The sequence below is a fragment of the Podarcis cretensis genome (genome assembly GCF_951804945.1).
Source record: "Podarcis cretensis genome assembly, chromosome: 14".
Taxonomy (NCBI): Eukaryota; Metazoa; Chordata; class Lepidosauria; order Squamata; family Lacertidae; genus Podarcis; species Podarcis cretensis.
The window spans coordinates 17,953,319-17,967,757 of NC_137183.1; the positions used below are offsets into that span (position 1 = coordinate 17,953,319).

Here is a 14,439-nt window from a genome sequence, read left to right on the forward strand (position 1 = left end):
ATTTTGTAGACATTTGGTTAGAGGACTGCATCACAAAATTCAGCTTCAAAGGATGGATGTGGTTCCTGTTTGCATATTGCGTAGGAACGTGCAAATTACATACGTGCACATTAAAATCACACCAAATTTCTCCCCATGCCTAATTTAAACTGTTCTACTGTCCTAACACAACAAATCCACTTTTTAAAAAAATGACTTTCTGCAGTTAGGAAAGTGACAGGGATAGGCATTGAAAAGTGTGGAATGAACAAATTATTGAGTGGGAAGATTTAGAAACACTCCACAAGCAAATCAAGATGAATACAAGATGACTAATCACAGTCATATAGCAGCCCTGCAAACAAATCAAAGTGAATTACTTGATAAAGACTGAATATGATTGAACGTTTACATAAACTTTTTAGGATGAATGACCAGTGATAAGGGATGTTGCAATCCAACCCAGCAGGTTTGGGAAACCCTGATCTAAGGGGTTACCCTTCCTCAGTGACTTATAGGGTTAAATATCTGTGGATGCTACTGGTGCATATTTGAAGGGTGGAAGACAAAAAATCATACCTACAAATTTTTACCATAATTGGCGCTTAATTTTTTTTAATCATTCTGCAGCGTTTCATAAGTTCTTGCAAAACTTTGTACCAGTGATATATTTGTTTTGCTTGCTTTGCATATATGCTACCTGGTACTTTCCATTGTTAAGCTCATGCTATCTAAAAACTAGTTTCTTTTTCGCTGAAGCTTTGTATACTTGTGCAAATGTACCAGAAGAAGCGTGCACTCACAGTTCTCTTGGGAATCAGTCAGTCAAGGGCAGTTTGATACATTGCGCTTAAATCAGCCTTTTTGTAAATCCCACATACAAATAGCCAACACCATAGACTGCATAGCACCCATGGCCCCAGGCATCCACAGTTGTGAGACCAAGCTACCATCTTTGTGAATACAGATCAGGTCAGACTGAAGACATTGTGACTATATGTCACATTGTCCTTTACATAATTCACCTAGCCATAGAGTCCTTCACTCATTTCAGAATTCTCTAGGTGGTCAATCAGATTATTTAAGAATTAGATGGCTGCTGGCAATGCGGACAAGTCTGTGACCTACAGTATAGGGTAGCGTTATGCACCCTGATCCAAAACAGGTTTAAAACCAAGGAGATTTTTAAATTTTAAATGATTTGGGGAGAGTTTGCATTGTAATTGCCATTGGCTATCAGCAATAAAAACCTGACAGTTAAATGAGTGCTTAAGTCTGTCATTAGCTGCTTATTAACTCATCGCCAGGGATGGAGTCAGCACAAAAGAAGCAGAACTCAGTTGTCAGTGAAGTTAACTCTTTATTCAAGGAAACAACCTACAGCTCGGCAACCCTTCCCAATCTTGCACCTACAGAGCAGGTCCCTGCCTTCCACCCTTTCTAAGGCCCCTCTTCTCTTGGATGTTTCCAAGCAATCTCCGCACATCTCTGACCTCTCGTAACTGTGTGAGTTCTTGGAGACCAGGGGCGGAGGAGAGCTTGTTGCAGCAGGAGAGGGAGACTCCCTGGATTCTTCAGCAGTCTCTTGACTCCCATCCTCTGCTCCAGCCTGAGAGTCTGAACTGTTCCCTTTCACTGGCTCTTCCTGCTCACTAAACCCTGTTACCCCTTCAGCATCCAGCACCTCCTCCCAATCCTCTCCCTCTGACCTCTCCTCAGTGTCTCACCACCAATCCCCTAGTTCTCAGCCTTCCTCCTCTGCGGTTTCCCTTGGGGGTTCCCTGGCTGGTGCCTTCCTCCACACCTCTTCGTCCAGCCAGTCCCTGACACTCACCCATCCATTTGCTTGCCTTTCCCCTTTCACTTTCCCCTAGTGTGGAATCTCACGTTCCATCTTCCCAATCTTAATGGGAATGCAGATATTTCACCAGATCAGGCCATTGGTCCATCTGGACCAGTATCAGTTGCTCTCCAGCATCCCAGAAAGAGTTGTGCTCAGGTCCTGCTTAATTTCTTCCCGACTGTTTACAAAGCACTCTTCCCTAACAATGCACTTGTGTGTGTGTTATTTTCACAAATACAGTGGTACCTCCAGTTGTGGACGGGAACTGTTCCAAGCTCCGATCGGATCCCGAGGTTTCCGCAACCAGAGGTTCCTGTTCTGCGCACACACGCAGTGCGGTAGAGCGCTTCTGCACATGCGTGCATGGCAAAACCTGGAAATATACTTCCGGGTTTGCCGCATGTCTATCCCGAAGGATACGTAACAAGAGATGCACGTAAGTAGAGGTACCACTGTATATGCATTTATCAGTACCACTTAATCTAGCATGTGCATTTTTGTACAAATTACTTGGTTAAAGAACTACAGTCATACCATGGGTTACAGACACTTCAGGTTGAGTTTTTTCAGGTTATGGACCGCCGAAACACGGAAGTACCGGAACGGGTTACTTCCGGCTTTTGGCAATCGCGCATGCGCAGAAGCGCCGAATCGCAACCCACGCATGCGCAGACACGCAGCTGCAGGTTGCAAATGTGCATCCCGCACGGATCACGTTCGCAACCCGAGCATCCACTGTACATTGTGAAATCTGGAGAAGTGTGAATTTCAAAGGACATCTCTGTTTCGATTTCAGAAAGTGTGAATTGGATAAATTTCCTTTTAAATGTGAGCCGAACTGAATTTCTCCCCAGCTTACCCATTGACATCACTTCTGCCCAGTGAAAGTGGACCTTCTTTCTAGTCCAAGAGTCACTGCTCTTAGAAGGTGTGGATTTTACCAGGGAGGTAAAATCCACACCTTTAAGACTCCTATTTCTGTTGGCTCCATTCCTTGGGAAGTTGTCTTACCTGAGCGTTGGAAGGAGGTGGGCTCCCGTCCGCTTGCAACTTGGGCTTCTCTTTCGCTTCCCTGCTCGCCTGCTTGCTGTTGGTGCAGTCCTGCTTGAAATATTTCCTCGGCGGAGGTTTGGGCTTTGAGGACCTGGGTTTCCTAACAAGGATCTCTGCTGACCTTTTTGTATTTTGCAAGAGGTGACCGGCTTCTTTCAACATTGGTGGAGAGGAATCCTTCTCCAGGCTTGTTCTAGAGGAAGAATACAAGGAGCCAGGCTGTCTTGTAATCGGTGCATCAATGCTGTGTCCTTTTTCTTTCATATCAGCCAGCTGGTAGGGAAGGCCATTGCCACATGATGGCCTGGGGTTGTAACAGCTGTCGCTGCTGGAACGGATCATAAGCTTTTGGGAGCGGTGGCTGGAATGAGCATTATTCCTCTCTGAGTATTTTTCACATGGAGGTCTCTTGTGCCAGCTGTTCTCCAGGCTTTTAACACCTGCATTCAAAAAAACCCAACAACAGTTTTTGAGTGAGGAATAAGACAATAACCAGAATCTAAACACCCACACAACTAATTCTGTGCACCTGAAGAAGCTCTGGAGTTATTCCAAAACCACAACAGCTTCCCTGCATGAGCTGCACTTTAAATAAAAGAAATAAAAAACAACACCAAACCCTCTGGATGACTGCAAATTTCAAACCTACATGGCAAACCCAGTGCTTTTTTTCTGGGAAAAGGATGGGGAAACTCACTACAAAGTTTGTTTGTTTGTTTTTTTGTTGCAGGCCCAGTCACAGTGCCCCCCCCCCACAAAGCAGAGGAAAAACCTGTACAGCTGCAAACTATAAACATTTCCAAACCATATTTTCAAAGGATCTGCTTACTCGGTGTCTCTGGTGAAAAATACATGACAAAAAGACACCACTCTGCTGCAAAGTCCAGCAGGTCTCAGTGGCTCTTCAAAGAACTCCCAGCTGATGAGCCTTACGGAGCCAGTTCATCATGGGATATGATTAATAATAATAGTAATAAAATTTATTTATACCCCACCCTCCCTAGCCAAGTGGGAGGCTGACACCAGGTATAAAAACAATTGATTGAAATACAACTTAAAAACAAGATTAAAATATGACATTAAAACATTAAAATGCAGCATCATTTCAGTAGAAACTCAAATCAAAAACTTGGGGGGGGGGATGAAAACGTCAAATCTTCACCAAGGCCAACTATCCAGACTGGTCCTACGTGGGCCAGAAAAAAGCCAGGGAAGTCCCCAAATAGGAGTTCCATCACAGAAAGAGAAAGGAAAAAGGAAAGAGGGGGAGGGGATCAAGTTGATTCCAGGCGGAACAACTCTGTCTTACAGGCCCTACAGAAAGAATTCAGATCTTGCAGGACCCTGGTCTCATGAGACAGAGCGTTCCACTAGGCTGGAGCCAGAGTTGAAAAGGCCCTGGCTCTAGTTGAGGCTAATCTGACCTCCTTAGGGCCTGGGACCTCTAGGGTGTTGCTACATATGGACCTTAAGGTCCTCCATGGGGCATACTGGGAGAGGCAGTCCCATAGGCACGAGGGTCCTAGGCGTGATTAAGGCTCCTTCCACCCTTTCGCTGTGATTAAGCAGGCAGCCCCCAGCAGGCAGATGATTAAAAATTTTCTAACGGCGGTCCAAATTCTCTCCCACAAACATGTTTCGTTAGGAAAGCCTGGGATCTAGAGTGATGCTCCTCTGTCCAGCAGTGGTCCTGATATCTGATATTGCCAAACTCTAGAACTTTCAGGGGTGAAGGCCCACCACATATGATAGCAGGACCGTCTGGAGTGACATCCCCTCCAAAAAATGGGGGAGATGGACTTCGAGATATGATTCAAGTGGGCCAGCGTCAGAAAATGCATTCAATTTTTAATAAATTCTAAACCAATTGGGATTTCCTTACCTTCTGTCCGCCACTGGTACCTCTCCCTTTCAAACTTGTTGCTCTCCACCGCTTGTGAAATAGCCTCCTTTAGCTGCTGTTCAGAAACCTACAAAATGGCACAGATCACAGAGCTACTTGTGGAAGCTGGAAAGTTTGGCTAAATGCATGAAGACAGCAGGGATAGAAGGTGCTTTTATGGAGGGAATCAAAGCAATTTATTCAAATCAAAGAGCTAAACTGATCATTAATAACAACCTATCAGACACATTTGAAATTGCAAAGGGCACAAGACAAGGTTGCCCCCTGTCTCCGCTCCTTTTTATAATGTTTGTTGGAAGTGATCGCGAATAAGATAAGGAAAACATCTGAGATACGAGGAATCAGAACTGGGGTGAAAGAATTTAAACTGAAGGCTTACGCCGATGACCTGGTCATATCAGTTGAGGACCCGTTACAGAGTATTGACAAAGTTCTGGAACTTTTAGAAGAATTTGGGAAAGTATCGGGCTTTAAGCTAAACAAAACCAAAACCAAAATGATGGTTAAAAACTTGGAAGAAGGTCTAAGGGGGCAACTAGAACTCCATTCAGGAATCAAAGAAGTAAAAAAGATAAAATACCTAGGAGTGTGGTTAACGATGAAGAATATAAATTTAATGGCTGATAACTATACAAACACCTGGAAGGAAATCCAAAAAGAATTAGATATTTGGAATAGGATAAAACTCTCCTGGTCAGGCAGAATGGCTGCAATCAAGATGTGTATACTACCAAAATTCTTATTTTTATTCCAAAATGTCCCAGTTATTAGAGGAAGTTCAATATTTAAAAACTGGCAAAAAGTTCTTTCCAAATTTATATGGCAAGGTAAAAGACCGAGAATCAGATTTAAATTGCTAACGGACAGAAAAGATAGAGGAGGGTTCTCAGTACCAAATTTGAGCTTGTACTATGAAGCCTCGTGCCTTTGTTGGCTTAGAGAATGGGTCACTTTAAAGAACACAGATCTGTTAGATTTAGAAGGCTTTGACCTACGATTTGGCTGGCACTCTTATCTTTGGCAGAATAAGGCAAAGGTGCATAAAGGTTTCTCACACCATATCATTAGAGGAACACTATTAGAAGTGTGGGAAAAGAATAAAAAATTACTTGAAAAAAATACCCCCTGGTGGCTATCACCTATAGATATATTAACGATTAAAAAAACAAATATGGAAGGTGAGAGACTGACCTATGAAGACCTCCTGATAAGATCGGAAAAAGGATGGAAAATTAGACCCTATGAAGAACTAAAGGGTAAATTATCTAGTTGGCTGCAGTATTACCAAATGAATGCCTTATGGAAGGATGACAAAAAGATTGGAATGAATGAGAAAAAATCTAAGTTCCAGGTAGAGATAATAGAAAGTAAAACCAAATTATTATCAAAAATGTATAATCAACTTCTAGATTGGGACACCAAGGATGAAGAGGTTAAAGAGGTCATGGTAAAGTGGGCTATAGATATTGGACATAATTTGGAGTTTGAAAAATGGACGAAGTTGTGGACTAAAGGAATGAAATTTACAGCCTGTACTGCCCTCAGAGAAAATATGGAAAAGATGATGTATCGTTGGTACATCACTCCTGTGAAACTGCAAAAAATGTATAAGACTGGCGACAAAAGGTGTTGGAAGTGCAAAACCAAAGAGGGGAGCTTCTACCACATGTGGTGGAAGTTTGAAGAAGTTAAAAGATTTTGGGATTCCATCTATAATGAATTAAAGAAAATACTTAAATACACCTTTGTTAAAAAGCCCGAAGCCTTCCTTCTGGGAATGATTGGAGAGGAGATCAGGAAAGAGGACCACATAATGTTTCAATATGCAATTGTAGCTGCCAGGATTCTGTTAGCACAAAATTGGAAAACCCCAAATATCCCGACCGTTAAAGACTGGCAAAGTAAATTGTTTGAGTACATGGATTTGGCAAAAATGACACAGAACATCAGACAGAAAAAAGGCATAAAGTTTATTGATGATTGGTCTAAATTCATAACATATATGGAAACAAACTGTAGAAATATAAAAATCACAGTAGGCTTAGTATAACTCTTGCGATGTGTGGAGGCTATAAAATGAAAAACTGCAGAATGGTCTTAATATTCACAGAACCCAAAACCGAGATGGAGGGAAGTCAATCGTTTTCCGTTGTCATTTAATGTCTGTTTTTTGGTTGGTGTAGGTGTATTGCTTTGGGTGATGTTTGTCTTTTTTTTATGGTATGTGTGGGTTATCTTTTATGTTTATTTTTCTTTTTTGTTGTTGTTTGATTATAGAAAATGAATAAAAATTAATCAGAAAGTTTGGCTAAAGACTGAATTTGGTTCCCTTTTCCTGAATACCTTTCTTACACAAAGGAGCCCCTTTTCACTCTAGTTTCTGTTGGCCGTTTTATCAATTTTCTTTTTGTGATTTCTGAAGCATGCCCCCCCCCCTTCATTTTTTTTGCCCACAGTGTATTGACTTATTTTTTGCTTCGGAAATCATGGAATCATAGAATTCTAGCACTGGAAAAGACCGTGAGGATCATCTAGTCCAACCCCCTGCTATGCAGGAATCTTCCGCCTAACGTGGAACTCAAACCCAGAACCCTGAGGTTAAAAGTCTCATGTTCTACAAATGGAACTAAGCTGAAATAGCACAGTAGAGCAACAGAGACATCACATGAGGTCACTGACTACATAGCTTGGCTCAAAGAATATGTAGGAGGTTTGGGGTTTTCTAATGCTGTATTTGACCTGATACTTGCAGCATACATAAAACCCAGAGAGTTGTATCTAGCTCAGTTCTACTCAGAGTAAACCCACTGAAATTTATAAGACTAAAATGTTGTTGTTTAGTCGTGTCCAACTCTTTGTGACCCCATGGACCAGAGCACGCCAGGCACTCCTGTCTTCCACTGCCTCCCGCAGTTTGGTCAAACTCATGTTAGTAGCTTTGAGACTAAAATAGCCATGTCTATTACTTTCAATGGGTCTACTCTGAATAGGACTAACACCAGATAAAAATCTGTCTTGATAAGAGGGTGTCTTTTGGTAACATACAGCATTTCCTTTTCCTGCCACCTACATTTTGGGGACCCTGAAACTTGAACTGTTATGGGGGCCCCTTCACAACCAGCAACAAGGTCTGGGTAGCCACCATTATGTTCTTCAGTTGGGTTGTTCCACAACAGATCACAATTTTAAAAAAGAAAAGAACTACCACATCTATGATTAAAACTGCTGTACTGGATTATCTTGCAAGTCAAAGTCACTGTTGTGAATAAAAATTACCTAGGTGAAATATACTCGGAGTCGAGAGTGGATTTCATGTTCTTTATTCAGCTCATAGTGGTGAAGAGGAATGGAAGTTCCCCCACAATATCTGCTTTATCTACATTATTTACACAATGGGCTGCTCGTGATTAGCTAATTCCAGGATTCTCCTGTAGGCCAATCAGGTTGTGGATTCACTTCCACCTGGAGCTGGATTGGGTGGCTCCTGCGGACCAATCAGACTGCTGCATTTTGGATCCTATTGTTCTTGGACCAATCAGACTGCTGCATTTTGGATCCTATTCAACTCAGTACATAACACTAGGCCTTATAGTTTTTGTGTTACTGCGACATTCTGCCTTTACAACATCTGCACTCCTGACTCTCAGACTTTGTTGTTGTTGATATATATGTACCATAAAAAGTTAATCAGTTTGAGATGTGAGACTCAAACTGGGTTTACTAGAACAAAAATTGTTAAGCAATGTGGACTCAAGTTGCTTCTAGGGCCCCGCCAGGATTGGGCCCCCCTAAGCTTAAACTTCATTAGTTTCAAAGTAGATCCATTCCTGGCCACCTGCTATCAAGACTCAAAATGTCTTATATATATAGATTGCTAGGAAACAATTCTAAAGTGAAATCATTTGAATAACTGCTTTCTTTTTTTACATTCAGGAAGCTAAAAGCCACCAGATAACAACATGTAAAGCATTTGAGCTGCTGCTTAATGGCACTTCGCTCACGAGGATTAAAGACATACAGTAAATGCAAATGACTGTACATAAACCCTGAGCACTTACATTTTAAAGGGGAAAAAGACGCTGCGAAGAACACCCAATTTGCAGTAGAAGAGAAGCTTCACCTTTTCCGCATCCACCACATAGACTTGTAGAGTTGGAAGGGGTCCCAAGGATCATCTAGTCCAAACCCCCTGCATGCAGGAATTTCAATGAAGGCATCCATGACAGATGGCGACCCAACCTTTGCTTTAAAATCTCCAATCTTAGCTCCTTTGCTTCTTCTCCATCATGGGGGTTCCCAATGCATGTTGTTAGCAACCCTATGAGGGTAAAAGCATCTGAAGAGCGACTCCTTTGGAAGTTAGTGCAACCTCCTCCTTTGGAGGTTTGTAAGCAGAGGTTGGATGGCCGTTCTGCCTTGTATGATCTAGTCGAGAGTCTTGCATTGCAGGGAATCACTGGTCTGCAAGTGGTCCAACTGGAGAACATCCTTGACCAAAGGTGTCATGGGCTCTGAAGATGCTCAAACTCAGGACGCAAGGGAGAAACATGCTAAGAGGAAGGCATGCTTGGCAAATCCACACTGTGATCAACTCCTGCCCAGAAACCTGTGTCCCCACTGTGGAAGGACGTGTGGTTCCAGAATTGGCCTCCACAGGGACTTGCGGACCCATTGTTGAAACCATTTATGGAAGACAATCTTACTTGGCTACAAGTGATCACCAAAGAAGAAAGAAGAAGAAGGACTAGATTACCCTTGGAGGTCCATTCCAACTCTACAATTCTACAATTCTTTGACTACAACCACCACCTCCAACAGTTGGCTAAGTTGGCTGGGGGATCTGATGGGAGTTGTCGGTCTAACAAAGTTGATGATCTCTGGGCTCTGTGTGAGCCTGCCCCATATGGCATCCCACCAAGGCCAGATTTAGGTTTGATGAGGCCCACAGCTACTGAAGGCAATGGGGCCCTTTATTTGTCCAGCTGCCCTTTGTAAACAACAAATTGTCGCTGTTTTTTTGTGTTGAATATATGCAATATGGTAATTTATAGACCTAATAGGTATCTAAAACCATTTGCACAAAATACAGTGGTACCTTGGGTTACAGACGCTTCAGGTTACAGACTCCGCTAACCCAGAAATAGTAACTCAGGTTAAGATCTTTGCTTCAGGATGAGAACAGAAATTGCGTGGCGGCAGCGCAGCAGCAGCAGGAGGCCCCATTAGCTAAAGTGGTGCTTCAGGTTAAGAACAGTTTCAGGTTAAGAACAGACCTCCGGAACGAATTAAGTTCTTCACCCGAGGTACCACTGTATGTATTTTATCAAAGTACATCCAGGGTTTATCTCCTTTAAATTTTTTGGGGGCCCCCAAGAGAGTGGGGCCCTAAGCTATAGCTTGTTTAGCTTATACATACATCTGGCACTGTATCCCACCAGAACTGCAGTTGGGATATCTTCCTGGGCAATAAAGAGTTGAAAACCAGACCTGGACTATCAAGTGCCACACCAAACCCAGGCTGTCCAATGGGGCCTCTTAGACAGGAAGAGCTATAAAAGGTAACAAGGTCTTCCCGGTTGTGACTCCAGGGCTCAGTCCTGACACTCAAGCATCATCAGAATATGGAAGCTTCAAGCTTACCTGAGGATCAGGGTGTCTGCTGATGATAATCTGCACAGCGCCAGGACTGCAATGACTTAAAACTGCATGGACCTCATTGAGCGACATGTTTTGGACCGAGGCCTCGTTGATTTCCACTATTTCATCTCCGCACCTTCCAAAATGGATAGGGGGAAAAATTATATATTTCAATCCGGAAGCCAAGATGTGATTATTTATTTTAGCAGACATTTACAGACCCTCCAAATGTCCCTGTTTTCAAAGAACAGGCCCAGATTTACAGAAGCCATGGATTTAAGCTTGTCAGTGCAACTTCCCCACTGCTTTGCCAAACGTAAGAGTTCTTTGGTCAATAGCAACACAAGTGGAGGGCAGTTCAGTGGTTTTATTAAATAGCAGACTTGAATACATGCACAAAAGGCAGCCTTTTAAGAAAAAATAGCATAGCATGAACAAGATAAACTACTTCCCCATTCTGCTATTGGGAACACCAGCAACTGAGACTGCAGACCCTCCAAGTGTCCCTATTTTCCAGGGACAGTCCTGGATTTACAGAAGCCATCCCGGTTTCTGATTTGATCCTGGAATGTCCCCCTTTTCCTTAGGACGTCCCTGTTTTCATCGGAGAAATGTAGGACGATATGGAGTTATGTGACCCCCGAGCCAAGGAGATTACTAACTATACAACCTTTAGAAGATATCTGAAGGCATCTGTTTTTAATGTTTTAGGTTACCCTGCAGATAGGCAGGGTATAAATAATAAAATTATTATTATTATTATTATGGAATAGGACGTCCCTATTTTCTTCAGGGAAATGCTAGAGGGTATGCATTTACTATTGATGGCCTAAATCAGGGCGGTCCAACTTTTCATACCAAGTGAGCCACAACAGTACTTTAACCCAGAACCTAGGGGCCACACACAGCCTTGTTGTGTGTGGAGGTGAAGAGCAAGGCAAAAAATTGTTTTTGTTTTTTTCAAAAAGACTTTTAGTTATACTTTTCAAATTTAAACATTTCATTAGTTTTGCAATCAATTTCGCATTTCAAAATTTGACTTCCTTCCCCCTCTTTCTGTGGTTCCTTAAATTTATTTTTTTAATATCTTCTGCATATCCAAATTCATTTGACTTGCTCATTTAATTATCTACTGCAAATATATACTCTTATAAGACTGCAGGTTGTGACAATAATCCTGCTAATGTTTTTTTATCTGTTTACAATTTATCTGTAAATATTCAATAAACCATTTCCATTCTTTTATAAAAAGTTTGTTATCTTGATTTCTCATTCTTCTGGTAAGTTTTGCCATTTCTGCACATTCCATAAGTTTTTGTATCCATTCTTCCTTTACTGGGACTTCTGCTTCTTTGGGGTAAGTAACGTTCTTGCTGCTGTAGTAGCATACATAAATAAATTTCTGTACAATTTAGGTAGTTCTGTCCCACAAGGCCAAAATTTGACGCTCCAGTTTGTTAAGGGTGCTGAGGGATGTTAAGGTAAAGGGACCCCTGACCATTAGGTCCAGTCATGGCCGACTCTGGGATTGCGGCGCTCATCTCGCTTTATTGGCCGAGGGAGCCAGCGTACAGCTTCCGGGTCATGTAGCCAGCATGACTAAGCCGCTTCTGGCAAACCAGAGCAGTGCACGGAAATGCCATTTACCTTCCCGCCGGAGTGGTACCTATTTATCTACTTGCACTTTGAGGTGCTTTAGAACTGCTAGGGTGGCAGGAGCAGGGTCCGAGCAACGGGAACTCACTCCGTTGCAGGGATTCAAACCACCAACCTTCCGATCAGCAAGTCCTAGGCTCTGTGGTTTAACCCACAGCGCTACCCGCGTCCCTCTGCTGAGGGATGTTAGGAGACTACTATTCGTCTCACAGAGCTACAATTCGCTTTGTATCAACCCCTCTTCCCAGGGAACTCTGTGAATTGTAGCTCTGTGGCGGGAAAAGGAGCCTCCTAACAACTCTCAGTGCCTTTAAGAAACTACAGCTCCCAGAATTCTTTGGGGGTAGCCATGGTGGGTCCCAGAATTCTATGGGGGGAGCCATGGTGGGTTAAAGTGGTATTATTGTGCTTTAAATGTATGGTGTAAATGTGGCTTAGGTGGCCTACAATATACAGTATTTTTCTATGTATAAGACAATGCTATTTGCTTAAAAAAAATAGGGAAAGATTGGGTGTCATCTTATACACGGATAGTGAATGCGGGGGGGGGGGAACGTGCGATTAATGGCAGCAGCAAGCAGGAGATTGGCAGCGGCGACTGGGTGGGTGATTAGCTTGCTGGCGATTAGCTGTGGCTGTGACAATTGGGCAGGCGATTGGCGACTGTGGCAAGTGGACGGGTGGGTTGTTGGTGGCAGTGAGCAAGCAGACAATTGGTGGCTGTGGCGAGGTGTGCGATCAGCAGTAGCTGCGGCAAGCGATTGGCAGTGGTGGGCATACAGGTGAGCGATTGGTGGAAGTGACCTCCCCCACCCCACCCCCTCAAAAAAGCTAAACAACTTAATTTCTTAATTTTGGGTTTTTTAAAAAATAGGGGTCATCTTATACATGGTGGCATCTTATACACGGAAAAATATGGTAATTCTATTTTCCTCCCTTTTAGTCTCTCAGTCTGTAATGGGGCAGAGGGAGATAGAATTTGGTTGCAAATGGCTATGTCCCAGAGGACTGCCTGCCCAGGAGAATATCCCCGAAATACACAGCGTGTGGAAGTCATGAAGGTCTGAAGCACCTGTTCATCCTTCACACTTTGGTAACTTCTACAAACTTTCTTCTGATGCGCCTTTAGCTGCAACCAGACCTGTGGTGTGTGATTTGTCAAATGTGTTGCACCCACAGTTTCCTTCCTGCTTGCTTGCTTAGCCTGGCCTTTCACTTTGGGGGTAGGGGGGGGTGAGTGTTGCTTAAACACTTCCAGCTTAAGCACAGAAGGCTGAAAGAGCAATGTGGTCCAAGCCCTTCATGGTATATGCAGCACAATTTAGCTTGCTAATGTGCAGCTTCTCATACCATTCTAGGAAGTGTGCACATGGTTTTTAAGAGCACCGGCAGTTGGGGCGGTTTGAGAGTGGTTGCACTGTTGTCCCTAGAAAATGTGTGTGTGTTGCGTACAGAGGCTGTTTTGGAGTCAGTCCGGTGCAAGATTGTTGTGTAGACATGCCCTTATCGCTGCCATGTGTGTGGAAGGGAAGTGGGGCTGACACCATCAGTTTTGAGGTTCTCGTATTAATTTACAGTGGTACCTTGGTTCTCAAACGCCTTGGTACTCAGACAACTCAATGGTCTCGTTAGATCAGGCACCCCCAAACTCAGCCCTCCAGATGTTTTGGGACTACAGTTCCCATCATCCCTGACCACTGGTCCTGTTAGCTAGGGATGATGGGAGTTGTAGTCCCAAATCTGGAGGGCCAGGTTTGGGGATGCTTGTGTTAGATAGTAAAATTCATGTTAAATTGCTGTTTTAGGGGTTGTTTTTAAAAATCTGGAACGGATTAATCCATTTTGCATTACTTTTATGGGAAAGTGTGCTTTGGTTTTGGAACGGACTTCCAGAATGGATTAAGTTTGAGAACCAAGGTACCACTGCAGAAGGCCCTTTAACAGTTTGGGCCCAAGACTATCTAATCACTGAGGTCTTGGGGAGGGGGGTCTCTGTCCTCCATGGCTCAGGTGCATGATTCATAAGTGTGCATTCTGTGTTGTGGACCAGGCCTGTGCAGTCCCCTTCCGACTGAGATTGTACGGGCCCCCTCCTTGCTGAACTTAAGTGCAAATCAAATACTTTCTGATTCCAGTAGGTGTTTAATGTTCAGTTTTATGCTGACTTTTTGATGTTTTATTCTGTGTAGTGTATTGTTTATGTATGTCACTTAGAAATGCTAACGGTTAAGCAGTATGTCATTGCCTAAAATGAATAAGTGAAAATCGACTGCAAATATAGGGCCATCTTTTCTCTTCATATTTTCTGTAATTAGATTTCCTCATGTATTTTTTTTTTCAACTGCAGCCCAACAGTTAGTGACTGCCT

General features: G+C 43.1%; 1 protein-coding gene across 7 annotated transcripts in view; it reads right to left on the reverse strand.

Moving 5' to 3' along the window:
- Window positions 1-14,439, reverse strand: part of IL16 (interleukin 16) — a 77,286-nt gene that overhangs the window by 15,881 nt on the left and 46,966 nt on the right. For all 7 annotated transcript variants that reach the window (XM_079954180.1, XM_079954183.1, XM_079954182.1 and 4 more), the window contains 3 exons: window positions 10,419-10,551; window positions 4,758-4,845; window positions 2,834-3,315 (listed from right to left, as the gene is read on the reverse strand). In XM_079954180.1, the coding sequence (XP_079810306.1) occupies window positions 2,834-3,315; window positions 4,758-4,845; window positions 10,419-10,551 (703 nt within the window). The remainder of the gene's footprint in view (window positions 1-2,833; window positions 3,316-4,757; window positions 4,846-10,418; window positions 10,552-14,439) is intronic.